The sequence below is a fragment of the Oryzias melastigma genome, linkage group LG13 (assembly GCF_002922805.2).
Source record: "Oryzias melastigma strain HK-1 linkage group LG13, ASM292280v2, whole genome shotgun sequence".
In the NCBI taxonomy this organism is placed as follows: domain Eukaryota; kingdom Metazoa; phylum Chordata; class Actinopteri; order Beloniformes; family Adrianichthyidae; genus Oryzias; species Oryzias melastigma.
The window spans coordinates 5,596,398-5,613,553 of record NC_050524.1 but is presented as its reverse complement, the minus strand read 5'-3'; the positions used below and the strand labels follow the sequence as shown (position 1 = coordinate 5,613,553).

The window sequence follows — 17,156 nt, the reverse complement described above, 5'->3', positions numbered from 1 at the left end:
GAGCAGTGATGTTTTGGTCGAATCCTCCACCCAGATCTCCTCTAGAACAGTGATGTTTTGGTCCATTCTTCCACCCAAATCTCCTCTAGAATAGTGTTGATTTGGTCCATTCCTCCATCCAGATCTCCTCTAGAGTAGTGATGTTTTGGTCCATTCCTCCATGCAGATCTCCTCTAGAGCAGTGATGTTTTGGTCCATTCCTCCATCCAGATCTCCTCTAGAGCAGTGATGTTTTGCTGGGTGACACAGACTTTCAACTCCTTTCAAAGATTTTTTATGAGGTTGACATCTGTAGACTGGCTAGGCCACTCCAGGACTTTGAAATGCTTCTCCTGAAGCCACACCTTCATTATCCGAGCAGTGTGTTTGGGATTGTTGTCATGCTGAAGACACAGCCCTGTTTTATCTTCAGTGTTGATGGAAGGAGGTTTTCACTCAAAATTTGACCATACATGGCTCCAATTATTCTTTCTTTCACATATTTCAGTCGTCCTGGTCCCTTTGCTGTAAAACAGCCCCAAAGCATGATGTTTCCACCCCCATGCTTTACAGTAGATATGGTGTTCTTTGGATGCAACTCAGCATTCTTTCTCTAAGCAGTCAAGTTCTTACCGAAACATTCTGTTTTGGTTTCATCTAACCATAGAACATTCTCCGAGTCCTCTTCCCCTGTGTGGTTCTGGGATTTTTGCTCACTGTACTTGTGATCATTTTACCCCACAGGGTGAGATTTTGTGGGTATTCCTAGATCCAGGAAGATCATCAGTGGTCTTGTACGTCTTCCATTTCCTAATAATTGATTTCTTCACATCAAGGTGCTTACCTATCGCAGATCCAGTCTTCCCAGCGTGGTGCAGGACAACAATTTAGTTTCTGGTGTCCTAAGACAGCTCTTTGGTCTTAGTGGAGTTTAGAGTGTGACTGTTTGAGGTTGTAGACAGGTGTCTTTTATGTAGATAACCAGTTCAAAAAGGTGAAATTATCACAGGTAACAAGTGGAGGACAGATGATCCTCTTACAGGAGAAGTTACATGTCTGTGAGAGACAGAAATCTTGCTCGTTTGTAGGTGGCCAAATACTTATTTTCCACCATAATTTACAAATAAATTCTTTAATTCTTATATTTTTCTTTTCTTATTTTGTCTCTCATAGTGGCGGTACAGCTATGGTGAGAGTTACAGGCCTCTCTTATTGAAGTGGGAGAACTTGCACAATTAGAGGCTGACTAAATACTTTTTTGCCCCACTGTATGGGTAATGTCCTTTTCAAAACACAGAAGTTCCAGCCATTTAAAAATTGTTCATGAAAGAGAAATAAACTATTTTGGTTTTTAGCTGGATAGAATTAAATGACACAAAGTCTTTCATGTTTTTTAAAAAACATGCTTCACACGTGGACAAAATTGTTGGTACCCCTCAGTTAAAGAAGGGCAAACCCACAATTCTCTCTGAAATCCCTCGAAACTTACAAAAGTAACAATGAATAAAATGTATTGAAAATTAAATAATCAAAATCAGCCATTACTTTTGAATTGTTGATTAACATAATTATTTAGAAAAAACAAAAGAAATAGGGCTGGACAAGAATGAAGGTACCCATAACTCAATATAAAATATAAAACATGTTCATTCTGGAGGTAGTGTTGAGCAAACAAGACGTCTTCAGGTCAACAGGATGTAAAAACCTACATAGTTTATCATCTACGTGCACCTCAGCCATTAATTTATGAATGTAACTAATCGAAATTAAATAATGCTAATCAAGTAATCCTTACTTAAAAAAAATGCCATTTTTTTCTTTTCTTTTATTTTTCGCTAATTTTCCCCTCTTTGTCCTCAGTAGTCTTATACTGCTGGGTTTTGTTATTTTAGTTTAGGGTTGGACCTTGGTAGTCTCAGTTTCTGGGCTTTGTTTATTTGTTTTCATTAAGTAGTTTTGGTTAGACAGCCATTAGCAGGGAGCTGCTGACTCAGACGGTCGACATGACTGGATCAACAGTCTCCATGAATTATTTCATGTTTGGCCAAGGAGCCACCATGGAGAGATAAAAGAGTCACATGTGGATCTGGAGCCGCAGGTTACAGACCTCTGATATGGATTCTTCATTGAAAGAGACCTCCTAAATACATGAATGTAACTTCACAACCTGTAACCACCAGAAGCAATGTGTGGTTCACCGTCTTCTGGTCAGAGGTCCACTGCTCTACCTCTGCAGCATCCATGATAATATATTTTATTTCTCTGCTTTTCAGATGACATACAACCTGGACAACCACACTGTCATCTGCGACGAGAAGGAGTTGGGATTGCAGAGCTTTCGCTCCATCGTCCAGCCTGTGCTCTACAGCATCATCTTCCTCCTCGGTTTAACAGGAAACGGTCTGATGATCACGATCCTGTTGAGGCGTCGGCACCGCCTGCGCATCACAGAGATCTACCTGCTGCATCTCGCCGTGGCAGACCTCATGCTTCTGTCCACGTTCCCCTTTGAGACGATCGACGGCATCGCCAACTGGGTTTTTGGAGACTTCCTCTGCATGGCCAAAGGTGTGCTGGAGAACCTCAACCTGCTGTGCGGGAGCTTACTCCTCGCTTGCATCGGGTTCGATCGTTACCTCGCCATTGTTCACGCCATCCCCAGCATGCAAAGTCGGCGTCCAGGAAAAGTGCACCAAGTGTGCGGCGTGTTGTGGTTTATCTGCTTGCTCCTGTCGTTCCCGAATGCCGTGTTTCTCTCTGTGGAGAAGTTAAGGAACTCCTCGCTCGATTGCTACTATTACCGATTCGAGATCCACGCGCACGATTGGGTCCTGGCCAACAGAATCCTGCATCACGTCTGCTTCTTCTTCTCCATTGTGGTCATGAGCTACTGCTACACCGCTCTGGTGGTCACGCTGTGGAAAAGTCCGAAACGTAAAGCCAAGAAGGGCGCCGTTCGGCTGGCTTTGCTCGTCACGCTCGTCTTCTGCGTCTGCTGGCTCCCGTACAACGTGGCCCTGCTCATACAAACCTTGGTAGATCTGGACGTCATGACCTACAACTCCTGCGGATTCCTGACCCTGCTGAGTAAGAGCTCCATCGTGACCAAGACCCTGGGCCTGTCCCACTGCTGCCTCAATCCCTTCCTTTACGCTTTCGCCGGGGCGCAGTTTCGCAGCGAGCTGGTACAGTTGCTTGTTAGGATGGGCTGCAGCCGAGTCTTCGCGAGAGGTCAGGGCCAGAGCCGTCCATCCATCTCTGAAGGCACAACCACCAACAGCACCACCTTCATGAATTAAGCGCCAGGACTATAAACCTTTATGGCTTTTCGCAATCCAGAGACAGCTACCCAAATATGAGAGATTTCAACCTATAAAGATGACCAAAATCCCCAATGGAGCCATTTATCTTAGGCCAGACACAAGATCTACATGTTGAGAAAAAAAAAAAAAAAGAAAGACTCGACACAACCAACCAAGGAACATAAAGTCTGGTTTTTCACACGGTGGTGTCAATTGGACGACAAAAAAACCCCACAACCTTCAGCCAATTGATGCCTCTGCGAAACTACATCCAAGTCATGTGATGCAACTATCAATGTTAAGGGCAAAATTACAGTTGTTGGGGAGGTAAACTGTGGAAAAATGTTTAGCGTGTCTATTAGTCTGCTAAGTTTTTCGGTTAGTAAGGGTCCAACACCTTCAACGGAGCAGCTGTTTCTCACCTGAAAAGCAGATGTAGATACAACAGGACAAGCCATTTTTGAGTTGAGTCTCGTTTCCATTGAGCGGTATTTTGAGCGTTTATTATAAAATGGACCTGTTAAGCCGACCAGAACCGTACCATTTTTAGGTTGGTCCGTAGAAAAATCGAACGGACTAGTTAGGGCGGAGCTACTGTAGAAACCCATTGATTGGCGGATAAAAACGGCAGTGCTCCTATTCGCCGCCCCAATCTTCTCTCAAACGGCATTGAAATTCTTTGTATATATAAAAAAGAGCTGCCCTATCCATCATTGTTATTGTTAGCTTTGCTTTTGCTATAGTCGCACAACTATGAACCAAAGCTACGCTCTCAGGCCACATCCTGTGTGCACCGTGACAACCCAATTTTGAGTGGAAATGTTCCAAACCATGGATCTCAAACCTCATTTACCTTTGGGTCACTGAAAGCAAAGTCTGGGCCGTATTTGTGCCAATAATATGGCCCGCGGGCCGCCTGTTCTTGCTATTGTAGTTGGATCTGGTCGTCAGACAAGTCGTAGGACGCGCTGAAGATATCGCTTAGTAGAACATACACATGAACAAACGTTCAATAAACTTGTTCAGTAGACATATAGACCAAAGACATACTCCAGAGGTCTCAAACTGGTGACCCATTTGCAGCCCCCAAGTTGATATTTTACGGCTCCCGCCTTCACATGAAAGTTTAATGTCTACTAAGCCTCATCTTCTGTATGTCCACACTTCTTTGATGATAGCCTTGTATTTGCTTTGTGATGTTTCAGCTTGCTTTATGTTTAAAACTTTGCATTTGGTGTTGTCATTGGATGTGGTCGCCAGAAAAGTCCTTAGTAACAGTTGCTAGCGTCGTTAACTCCTGTCGTTTCACAGGACAAAGAAGATATTGCTCAGTAGTACATAGACATGAAAACATGTTCAGTCAACTTGTTCAGTAGACATAAACCAGGGGTGTCAAAGTCAATCGTTCAAAACACACCTTAGGTCACAGACTGAACAGGATAAATATTTATAGAACACTCTAAAACTAAATTATTAAAACTTTAAAACTGTAACTTTTAACCTAATTATGAACTAGATATATAGCATTACCTCTGATACTGCTAGTGTGAATGCTGGAAGCTGAATTTGGCCACTGAAGATGCTAGTGCCGATAGCTGAAGATTCTGAAATTGATAGCTAAAAACCCTGAAGCTGATGGCTGAAACCGCTGAAACTGATAGCCAGCTAAAATATTGGCTAAATGCCAACCTAGCCTAAAAAAAACGGCTAGCATGTAGCTGAAAAAGTAGCTAAACTTCAAAATATCCTAAAAAATTAGCCAAAAGAGCTAGCATGTAAATATCAGCCAAACTCCAAAAAAGCCTAAAAATGTTTTCAAAAAAGCTTAAATTAGCCAAAACAGCTAGCATGTAAATATTAGCTGAACTCCAACATAACCTAAAAAAATCTTAGTAAATGCCAAAATCGTGCAAAAAAACTAGAATAGTGCCAATTTTTATAACTTTAAAACAAACTTTTAACATAACTATGAATAATAAAAAGGCAGGAATATTATTCCAGAATAAATCAACTTAAACCTTAAATAACTTTCAATATTTTACTCTCCATAAGAATATATTTTGCTATTTTTAATCACAAAAAAAATAAATGATCTGGAGGGCTGGACAGAATTACCCGGAGGGTCGGATCCGGCCCCCGGGCCTTGACTTTGACACATGTGACATAGACTATGGACCAAAAACAGAGACAGTGGACGCAAAAACATATTTTTGGCACAAATGGAATAGTCACTTTATAAAAACAAGTGAAAGGAACTCAATGTGGTCTGGGGAGGGGGGGTGTAAGGTTTTCTGCACTAAAAGTTTCCCTGCTTCAAGCCCGATCAATGCCCCGCCCCCAAGTGTTATGTACGCCACTGTGATTGGTTGGTTCGTCAGCTTCACACACAGCACCGTAAAAGTGCCATTCATACAAAACATTAAACCTTCATAAAAGGGTGGGCCCGTTTGCCGCCAGTTTGAGACCCCTGCTCTAAACCGTACCACTCCGCTCAGTGGAAACAAGACTATGCCGACCCCAGAGTGAACAAACCGCTGTCCCCTTAATGCTTTCGGGCCTCACGGGTCATGTATCAACGCCGTTTGCAGCTTTTGCTTTAAAACTGAAAATTGTGGCAGTTTTTATTGTTGCTTGTACTACAGATTCAATAAAGATTTGATCTCTTCTGAATATGTTCGTCTCCATTTCTCTGTCAAGAAAGAATCCAGACGACAACCCGGACTCGGAGGTCGCTGCTCTATTGGTAGACTTCTATTAAAACACAGTTTTACAGAACAACTGCAAACAATCACAAATTGCATCTTATTTACAGCAGATACATATTTGATTTTATATCTTTGCACAACAGTTTGGTATTTGGTGAAAATAGATCAATGATATTAAAGCAAATAGAAATTGTAGGCACTCCTCTGTTCCCACGCACAAATACACAGATTGTTTTTTCTTTTTTGGGGGATAAATTTACACATTTTACAGCATTTTAGAAAATGGCTTCAATTTTGGTTTATTCAACATGGTTTTTAAATATTTCCTCTTTTTTTAATGGTTGAAATTTAAAAACGTGATCAACACTGATTTAGTTTGAACCAATCACAAGATGGAAAGGAAGTGGACACAATGGGAACAATGACGCGGTTTTTCTGGATCAGAACGGCATGTTGGCCATGCCTCCAGAGCCGTAGCCCACCGGACTGTCCAGAGACATTCCCCGCTGTCTGAGAGACTGTGGGAGCATCATGCCGGCCTGGGGGTGGGGCGGGGCCATCATGGGCCCCTGGTGTCCGAAGGGCTCCCCTGGCATGGGCATGGCTCGCTGTTTTGCTTGCATCATCATAAGGTTTTGCTGCGTCATCATGTTATGGGGGCTGGGGGGCATCATGCCAGCGTACTGACTGGAGGGGTGGGGCATAAGGCTGTTGGGCATCATGGCTTGGTGTTGCTGCATTTGCGGCTGAGGCATCATGCCTGTCCTTCCCATCATGTGTCCGGGCGGGCACATGGGGCCCATCCCCCTGGAGGCCCCCGCAGAGATGCCCATGTTTTGGCGTATCCCCCCGTGCGAGGGGTGGGGCGGCAGCTGCTGCTCGGCCATGTTCTGCAGGCTGGCCAGGTGGGGGTTGGACGAAGGGCTGCTGCCGTGGTGAAGGCTGGACGAAGGCATCTGCTTGAGGAGCTGTTGCTGGGGCGGGGCCCCCTGGTGCGGCTCGCTCTTGGGGAAGTACTGAAGGGTGCTGCTGGGTTTGTCGGCAGGAATGATCCGGGACAGATCGAACTCGGGTATCCCGGTGTGGGTGGGCCGGATGACCTCGCTCAGGTCGGGACCTTCCCCCATGGGGAGAGAGGCGAACGAGTCCGAGCGGTGAAAGGGGCGCTGAGGGGGAGGGCCTTTGCTCAGCAGCTGCAGTTGCTGATGAGCCTGGATGTCTTCGCCGGACTGAGAGAAGCCCTGCGACATTCCTCTTATCGGTGAGTGCATGGAGCTGTGCGGCGGCGGCGGCGGCTGCATGCGAGGAAAACCTGCCATCTGGTTCTGAGACAACGAGGACGAGTTGTTTGGCCCCATTTCGGGATTCCCCCCACCTCTCATGATGACGGTGTTCATGGCCGGCATGGCCATTTGGTTTTGGGGGGAAAGCACGGCTCCCGAGCCGTCGTGGGACAGCTGGCCTTGGTTGATCAAGCCCATGGGGCTCTGAGGGTTACTGTGAGGTCCGAGTCCCTGTGACATGCGAGCGCCCCCCATGTTTCCTGAGGAGAAACAACAACACATTTAACCCTATAACACTGGGGAAACTTCGGGGACAGCACAATAATTCTTCAAACTACACAGTAACCGCAATTCCAGTGGAGCTTTAAATTTCAACATGTCCAATGTATTCGTTTTGTTCGTAGAACCCAATAGTGTCCTAAAAATGTGCGTAGTGATGGATAGGACTGTCGCAGTCGGCTAATAGACGACTAATCGAGTATTAAAATAGTCAACAACTAATTTAATAGTCAATTAGTCGTTACTTTCTATTATATGGAGTCAGAGCGTAGTAAAAGTTGTGAGCGTTCACCACCAAAAATGTACTTTTTTTCTGTGAATGCTTAGTAATCATTCACACTATAGTAATTCTCCTGCTGCTTTCTGTACGTTTTTTTGGCACGTAAAAACTCAATCAGACTTTCAGCTATCTTGGTCTAAAAATGTTCAGCTTGTTCATGACATGACTGCTTGTATTTTTGGTATTTATGAACTTTAAAGTTTTTGAAATACTGAGTAAAATATGCCCCATAGAAAATGAATGAGAAAGTCATCAAATCTCAAAATTTTAAGTAGATAAGCAACAAACTTTTAGATATTTGTATGGGCTAACATTTTGAATTATTTATATTAATTTTCAAAAAGTATGGAGTTTAATATTTTAGCAACATGCTAACATTTTTGGCTAATTTGTTATCTACTGAGGTTTGTATAGATTAATTTAGAGTTTAGCTTCAATTTTAGCAACATGCTAATGTTTGTTGGTTAATTTTTTATCTACTGGGATATTTTAGCTAATTTAGAGTTTCTATTTTAGCAAAATGCTAACTTTTTTGGCTAACTTGTTATCTACTGGGGTTTTTATAGATTATTTTGGAGTTTAGCTTCTATTTTAGCAACATGCTAACGTTTTTGGCTAATTTGTTATCTATTGGGATTCTATGCTAATTTCTAGTTTAGCTTCTATTTTAGCAACATGCCAATTTGTTTGGTCAATTTATTATCTACTATGGCTTTTATAGATCAATTTAGAGTTCAGCTTCTATTTCAGCAACATACTAATGTTTTTGGTTAATTTTTTATCTACTGGGATATTTTAGGCTAATTTAGAGTTTCTATTTTAGCAACAGGCTAACGTTTTTGGCTAATTTGTCATCTACTGAGGTATGTTAGAATAATTTAGAGTTTAGCTTTTATTTTAGCAACATGCTAACGTTTAAGTAATTTAGTCTGAGGAATTTTAGGCTATTCTGGAGTCTAGCTTTATTTAATCAATGAGCTAAAGTTTATGGCTAATTTGGAATTTACTGAGGTTTTTGGGGGCTAGTTTGGAGTTCAGCTCGCTTTTAAGTAACACTAAATATTTTTGCAAAATTGGCATGCATTAGTGATTTTTAAGGAATTTTACTACAAATTTTTCAGCAATGTAGATAAACCTTAGTGCATTTTCATAGTTCTTTAATGAAATTTCGAGTCTTTTAGCAAATAGCTTTTGCATTTTCAGCAAATCCCTTTAGCAATTACTAAGACTACTTTTAGTAGATAATGCTAGTGGGAATGCTAGCGCAACTTTTCTATTTGAAACAGTTGAGACCAAAACTTTGTCTTTTGCGAAAAGTAGTTCCTTTGTTTCAGATGCTGACTTCATTTGATTTCATTTTGTTTTAATACAAAAAAACTAATGAAGGACAGAGGCTGCACGATTTATTAAAAGTTTAATAAACTATCATCTTAATTAGTTAGCTTAAAGCTAATGATGGTTAAGATGTGTGTTTTACATGCACTTTGCGTATGACCCGATTAGTCAACTAATCTTGTGGCAGCCCTAGTGATGGACGAACATGAGTTTTAAACACATTTCCATAGACGGTTCATTGGAAATAGTCGCTTTCCGATGGCGGCATGATCGTAGCTTCAGAGCTAGCCTTTAATTAACCATTTAAACACCAGAGCTCCAGTGTTTATGTTCTTTGATTTGCTGTAACTTTTCAACTGCTAACACGCTCAACATAACTCCGGTATATTCTAAAGGGGAAAAGCGGCTCATCACTTTTCATGGTTGAAAAGTTACAGCATGTTAAAGATTTTGTGTTTAAGACTTGTTGACCGGCTCGTCCTCGTTTCTATACCTCCAATGCTGACGCCGGAGAGCAGCGGCCGATCTGGGAGCATCTCGTCATCAGAGGTGGCGATGGTTTTAATTGCATCGTGGTAGAGGGGCGTGGTGCTGGGAACGGCGTACTTGGACATCTGAGACATGATCAGGGACAAAGGATTCTGGGCCGCTGGGGCATCAGGGGAGGACGTAAACGGGATGTTAGGATTCATGGAGCCCGGCTGGCTGACGGGGGTGGAGTTTGAACTGCGCGGGGGAAGCGGTTGACCTGCAAAGAGGACGGCAACAGAAGGTAAAGCTTTAGCAACAACAGGAGACAACGTTGGTCTGAAACATCTACAGTAGGGCTGGGTATCGATAATAATTTCCAGAAACAATTTCCAGAAACAATTCCCCCAGCTTCAACAGGGGCTGCGTCAGGCAAGGAGGGGTGCAGCACCAGGCAAAATTATTGATTACGTCAAACTTAAGTTATTTTATTCATGGTTTTAATTAATACATTTATGTTTTTGAACATTTTCACCCAAAATGAGTGATGTGTTAAATTGAAATTGCAATTTGGTGTTCTCTACAGGAGATGATGCCCTAGGCGGCTGCCTAGCTCGCCTATGCCCTGATGTTCTTCTCATGGAGAGCATTTCAGTTTGGCCACTAGGGGGCAATCGCACCATAGCATTACACCTTATTCCAGAAGAAGAAAGTATGAGCAAAAAACTAGGTTTTGGAAACCAGTGGTCCCCAACCTTTCTGTGGCCGTGTTTCAAGTGAAACATTTTGAGAGGAAGACATTTTTACAACAAAACTTACAACAAAACGTGCACGCACTGCATACCTCTACTGTTCTCCTCCACTCCCCATCCCCGCCACGCTCTCTGAACTGCTCCTCCTTTTTTTTTTCCATGGAAGTACTTGCATTAATCAATCGCATGTTTACAACTTCTCTGAAATGAGCATCTGAATGGATGAGCTGGTTTCAGCATTTCTGTGACCGTTCTAAAGATTAGATTCGTTCATGAAAGTCTCATCTCTCTGCTAACAGGCACGGTGTTGTGGGAATCACCTGTTCTTGCGTCTGTTCTGTCCCTCACTTATCCGATCCATTTGCAAACAAAGCTTCCACATGGAACTTCTCCCGTGTTTACACGCCGCCAGACTGCTTTTAGCGCTCAAGCTAATCGAGGGAAACCTGCTCGATGTTCAAAATAAAAGATTTCCGTCTAAAAAAAACACAAAATAAAAAAATTCTTCTGCGGCTCGGTGGCAAGGGGTCCACAGGCCAGTACCGGTTGCAGCCCGGTGGTTGGGGACCACTGTTTCAGACCACAAATGGTTACTTAAAAAAAGAGTTTGGAAAATTCCTACCTGTCAGTTAATTTAGTCAGCAAAGTGTGTTTAGGTCTACTGAGCGTTAGCATTAACTGTCCTATGGGAAACTCCAATAAACGTTTGCATCAAGCTAGCAGACTTTAGCTTTATGTGCCAAATTGATCATTATTTGTAGGGGTCGATCATTGATCTGTTAAGTTTGAATCGATTTTATCAACCCAGTCCTAATCCACAGGGGGACGTACCAGCTTCAGTTGAACCGCTCCCTCCGTTGCCCAGTGGCTTCCCACCGGTCGGACCTCCAGGACTTGGAAGAGTTGTTTTGGGGGAAGCCCACCCTGGGGACGCCAGTGCCATGGCCGGAGATTTGAGTCGTCCAGGTGAGGCCGAGGGAGAGTGCAAACCGAGGCTGGAAGACCCCAATATCTGAGGAGATTTCATTGAGGAAGAGCAGGGCGTCCCGGCGCCTGATGCGGGGGGAGGGGCGTGGGGGTGGCCTGCAGAAGTGATGGGGGACTTCAGCGCCGGGGCAGAAGGGGAGGGTAATAGAGGCGAAGGCTCCTGGTTGAAAGACGGGGACTTGAGCGGATGAGGAGGCACGGAGGGCGAGGTCAGATCCGCCTGTACGTCCGAGGCGTGCCTCGAGCCGAGGTCTGCCCCTCTAAGGCCCCCGGTCAGCGGCATGTGGCTTAACCGCGATGTGCCCCCCATCGGATTTGGATCTAGGTGGTCCGGTCCAAACATGTCAGGGCCGGGTTGCTGGAGATACCGTCCATCCACCTGTTCTCCAGGGAAGGGAGCTTGATTAGGAAACTGGAAGGGTCCTGGGACCATTCCCTTATCTGCCCCTCTTCCATTCTGCGAAGCGTTGATTCGGGAAATCTCTCCGGCGCCAAACATTTCGCTCAAAGATCCTCCGCCTGGATGGCTTCCTCTTAACCTCTGCGACAGCATCATTTGCTGCTGCTGGATATTCATTTGAGGGTTCATGCTCATTGAGATGTTGCACCCCAGAGGAGAGTTCACCAAGTCCCTCATCTGGGGACCGCCCCCAGACGAGTCCATCATCTCTCTTGGACCAGGAAAGTCCATGGGATCCCCTCGACTAGTGGGTGGACAGCGACCCATTCCTAAATTAGGAAAGTCTGGACCGCCAAGGTTTTCCATCATTCGTGGTCCCAGGTTTCCTTGTTGCTGGTGTTTCGCTAGTCTTTCAAGTTCATACCTGGGGAGGCCCTGCATGTGCCGTTTCTCCATGATCCGGAACATCTCCTCCCGGGTCAGCAGGTCCGGGTCGCTCTGCAGGTGTTGTGGAGGGTAGCCTCCGGGAAAGTTACCACCGCCGATGTTGTTGGGCACGTCGTCCAGCCAGATCATCCCCTGCCGAGCGGGCCTTTGGGGGCCCAGACCCTCCATGGGTACACCCCCACCCGGACTGCCGGGAAAGCCCCCTCCCCCTCTCTGCATCTGTCCAGGAAACCGCGGGCCTCGAGGTCCTTCTTGGTGAACGTCCAACATTCGTCCGTTCCCACCCATTCCTGCTGCCATCATACCGGCGGGACCCCACTGCTGATCGCCAGGCTTGCTGTGGTAGGGAGGGGGGGGCCCCCTCATCATCACCGGCTCCCCGTGCATGCCCACCTCACTCATCATTCTAAAGTGCTGCGGATGCGGCCCGGAATGGATTTCCTGCTGCCGTCTTTTCTCCTGGTAGTACTCTTCCTGGAGTTTCCTCCAGGCCATCTGTTCTCGCGTCAGCCCCTCCGGTCCCGGTAAGGGGCCCATGTCATCTCCAGGAGAAGACATTTGGTGTTGGGGGTGCGGCGGCAGGCTATGGTCCATTTGCGGGCTGTCGAGGGCTTGGGTCTGAGAAATGATGGACTGAAGAGGCTCCTCGTATTTCTTCAGGCCTTCGGCTGAAACCAGGGCTGAAGACAGCATGCTAGTGCAATTGTTGTTTGTACCGTTTCCAGAGTCCTCCACGCCACTCCTGTCGGAGCCACCGTTATTATTCAGGTTGCAGGAGTTACTGGGGGTATTATGGTTGGGGCCTCCGGCCTCTCCGGGACCCCCGGCCGTCCCGCCGCGCAGGAACAGCCGCTCGATGTCCCTCAGAGTCTGCAGAGATCGCTCCCTGTGCTCCAGCTGCTCCTTGGAAAGGCCGCCTATGCCCCCCGGGCCGCTCATCTGAACCGCATCCCCCTGTAGGTGTGCAGACAGGATGGAAGGACTCCCAGATGGGATGTTTCCCGAACCGTCTCGACTTCCAGGCTCCGGGCCTGCAGGTGTGGCCGCGTTGCCCCCGTCGGACCTGTGGGGGGCTATGCTGTTGTATGGGGTGGTGCCCGGTCGGCCTTCAGTGTCAGAGTGTCCTGCTGACAGGGGCGTCCCGGCTGAAGGCAGCGGAGCTCCGACTCCTGCAGAGGCTGGACGGGGAGTTCCGCTTTGGGATTTTGGGGTTCCGGTGGGCGGAGAACTGCTAGTGTTCAGCTTTTCCGACAGGCTAGAAAGTTTTCCGGGAGTTTGGCCCTGCAGCAGAAGAAAAAAAAGATCATTGTTAAATTAAAAACCCAGTTTGATCGTTCTTTGATGTAAATTAAAAGTGCTTCATTTTGCCATTTTTAACCAAAACCATAAAACTTGTGTTATTTTCAAGGACATAGTTTCTGCAGAGCGGCAGGAGATCATTAACCCTAGAAAACTTTCACTATAAAAAGTTACACCATCACTTTTGCCGGGTAAATTTGACCAGATATAATATACCTAATAAATAGTATAAATAGATAAAAATAAGACAACACACAATGAATTAAGAGTAGTTTTATTTTAAACTGTGGTTGATATAACAAAAAGGAAAATAAAAACATGGGGAAAAAATTAGTCTTTGAAAGCACAAAATTCCTAAAAAAAATTATGATAAAAAAAAAAAATACTAGAGACTTGGCCTTTGACCTTCCACTCATTCCTGGGACATTTGAGACTTTTTTACCCAGGAAACCAGGCAACATATTGAAAATCATACAAATACTTTTGCTCGGGTGAAAATCACTCGGTGATCGCGCTCTAGGGTTAATAAAATCGCCTCTGAGTTGTGGGCGGGACCATTGGCACAGAGAGAGCCCAACCCCTCTTCCCGTCTCATAATTGTGAGGAATTGAGTCGGGAAACTTAAAGTCCTCCTATGACAATTTTTTTTATTTAAAAAAAAAAAAACTTTCCCAGTAGTGTTTTAATAATGATTATTAAGTTTTTAACTAAAATCCCACAACCTAAATGTCTTAAAAAGACATTTTTCATGTTGATCTGAAGCCTCTGTTTCCAAAATCTCCACTGAGGGGGCGTGGCTTTTGGAACTGAGCTGAGTAGCCCCGCCCCTGATCCCCTGACAGCTCTGTGTTCATTCCAATTCAAACAGTCTGTCGGTGACAGTTTGACAGATTTAAAAGGAGAAATACTCAGAAATGTAAAAACGAAATGATTTCTTATTACATTTGTTCTCTTTCATAAGAAAAATGCCCCACAGACATGTTAAAAACTCAAACAAACAGGATTTTCACTAGAGGGGGACTTTAAGTTCCCTTGCACCCCCGACCCAACATTACTAGAGCAACAAAAATGTTTTTTTTGAGCCAGATGGTGCTCAGACGAAGAAAGAGACGTACATGTGGATGCATCAGAATGAGCAGAGAGCTTATGGCTCGTCCAGCGTATTTTCTACATCACACATTTGATCTTTTTCAAACTGCATTTTTTTGTCTGCACCTGATTTACAACTATTTGAATAAATTAATTCTCAGAAATGTAATTTTAAGTTTAATTTTCTTTATTTTTATTCCCCATCATCGGAAAAATACCACAAGAAGATGTTAAAACACACTTTCTGTCAAAGTGGGTCTAAAACAGGTTTTTAGAATGTTAGTTTTTGCAATCTAAGGAGATCTCTGGTAAATGTGAGGAAAATAAATCAACAAGAAGCCGTTTGAAATCTTGTGTCTGACCTGTTCCAGCTTGGGGTGTGGGGCGCTTTGCTGGTGAAACTGAAGGATGGACTCGGCCTGACCCTTCATCACTGCCTCTGCAGCGCTGTGAAGAAAAGTTTTCATAAACAAAAGGAAAACAATACAGATGTGAAGGCAAACGCTCGTGCACACACCTGTTGGCCAGGCTGGTGGAGAAAACGTAGAGCATTTGCTGTGAAGGCTGAGGAGGCTCCGCCTTCAGCCCCGGGCCCGCCCCACACCCCACCAGCGGGCCGGCGGGTTCGGATGCGTTTCCGGCAGAGAGGCGCTCCGACAGACCCTGGATGGAAGCCGCCAGTCCACGTTCACCTGGAGACAGACACACGATTGATCCCGAAACTGCAGCATCTGGACACTAGATGGAGCTAAAGCAGCAGAAACGAGCAGAACACTGAGCTTCTGTTAATCAGGATCTGACAGCTTCTGCATTTGGACAAACTAAAACAAAAAGAGGAGGGGATGGGGGCACTGTTGCCACGGCGATTGCTCTGCTGATAGTGAGGACGCCGTCAGACTCACGCTGGGCGGCGGCGTGCGGCTTGTCCTCGTCGTCCGTCTCCGGTCCGGAGCACCATTCATCGCCGCTGTACGGCTGCTTCTTGGCCAGAACGCAGCGGCGTTTGCTGCGCAGAACCCCCTCTGGAAAACAGAGAGGGGATGAGAAGGAGCGCCACGCCAGGACGTCTCAGATCAGAAGCTCCTCAAATTACACTGATGAAAAGGAAGCAGCAGAATGAGTTAAGAGGCTTTCTTCAACACTTCTCCTTCTTTTCTTGGTCAGTGATGGAGGTTTATGCGTTTTGATTGTGTGAAGAACCAAAACAACTAACTGGTGCAAGTTTTCCAAACACTGAAGAAAAAAAAGCGTTTTTTAGAGGCCGGCTAAGGTGATCTAAGCATCTCACCAGCACGCCACCTCAAACCCTCACAAGGGAGGCATTCAGGACTCATCCAGCAGGGCGGGGACGGCAGAGCGCAGGGATTATGTGTCCGATCTGGACCGGGAATCCCCCGACTTTGATTACACTCCACAAACCACTTCTGAATTTGATGCGTATAAGAGTTGGAAGGAGCGGCGGTCCGGAGCCGCGTCTCTGCTGCCTTCCAACAGATGAGCTTACATAAGTGCTGACTGCTGATTGTGCACTCGGGAGAGGAAGTTGCTATGACAATGCAGAGAAAATGTCACCAGGAGGCGGACTGCCACCTTGTCACAAAGAGACGGCATAAAGGAGGCGACCTTTTGTTTTCGATGGCCGCTTCAAACGCCGCTGTGGCCCGAATCTCTTCAGGTTCTGAAGTGGATTTAAAGAGAAATCCACTTAAACGTAAGAAGTTGACGCGCGTTTGCCGACCGCAGCGGCGCGTTTTCAGAGATGCAGGATTGACGACATTCATTTTTAAAAGGTTTCAAAGACTTTTAGCTTTAAAATTTTTGGTTAAAAATAAACAAGTGTTATGAAATGATTGACAAGATCCTTTAAATGTAAATGCAGGACCGTTATTTTGCTTTCATAAATTGGTAAATGTGTTTTTTATTGCATTAGTTTTATAGTGTATTTTATACAATGTATCTAGCATTTTGTTTCTTAATCGCATTTCTTTTTAAAACCTTTTTAAATTGGTAAATAATGTTAAGACATCGTGACTAAAGATAGATTTTTTTAAAGTCATATTTTCACAAAGGTGCAAATTATTCACATAATAAAGACAATCAGGTACCTCAATAAAAGTATGTAGTCTCATGTCAGGAAGCCCACCATGAAGCGGTAGAGGTATTCCTGATGTGGCTGGTTCCAACATGGCGACTGAATTGACTTCATTTGATTGGAAGGAAAACATTTTTCTGACTGATGTCATACTTAGTCCAGTTGTCATTTACAGTCAATGCTCTTACCAAATTTGAGACGATTGAATAAAATATCCATATATTTGTATCCACTTTTTTACCTACTGGTAAACATTTTTTTAGCAACAGGGTTCTCAGCTTTTGACTGTAAGTTGTAGTTAGCTTATTTTGTAAACAGGTGCGGAGCAGGTGTGTCTTTGATGAGGCCAAAGTACGTGAGAGTTGAGAAGACACTTTTCAACAGTGTTTTTATTTTATAACACTTAAGGTAGAAATTCAGTTGTGTTTCTGTAATGAATGAACTTTAGATAAAGTAGAT

The 17,156-nt window shown here is 44.8% G+C and overlaps 2 protein-coding genes across 3 annotated transcripts in view; one reads left to right on the top strand and one right to left on the bottom strand.

Annotated features, from left to right (window-relative positions):
• The first annotated feature begins 2,014 nt into the window (after window positions 1-2,014).
• LOC112149406 (C-X-C chemokine receptor type 5) lies at window positions 2,015-3,970 on the top strand. Its single transcript, XM_024277062.2, has one exon. It carries the CDS (start codon window positions 2,253-2,255, stop codon window positions 3,276-3,278), a length of 1,026 nt encoding a protein of 341 aa, XP_024132830.1. The 5' UTR covers window positions 2,015-2,252; the 3' UTR covers window positions 3,279-3,970.
• Window positions 3,971-6,002: 2,032 nt separating this feature from the next.
• bcl9l (bcl9 like) overlaps window positions 6,003-17,156 on the bottom strand; it is a 38,609-nt gene continuing 27,455 nt past the window's right edge. For both annotated transcript variants that reach the window (XM_024277225.2, XM_024277223.2), the window contains exons 4-9: window positions 15,508-15,627; window positions 15,123-15,297; window positions 14,968-15,052; window positions 11,215-13,498; window positions 9,657-9,911; window positions 6,003-7,529 (exon numbers count right to left, since the gene is read on the bottom strand). In XM_024277225.2, coding sequence (XP_024132993.1) covers window positions 6,427-7,529; window positions 9,657-9,911; window positions 11,215-13,498; window positions 14,968-15,052; window positions 15,123-15,297; window positions 15,508-15,627 — 4,022 coding nt within the window. In that variant the 3' untranslated portion in view covers window positions 6,003-6,426. The remainder of the gene's footprint in view (window positions 7,530-9,656; window positions 9,912-11,214; window positions 13,499-14,967; window positions 15,053-15,122; window positions 15,298-15,507; window positions 15,628-17,156) is intronic.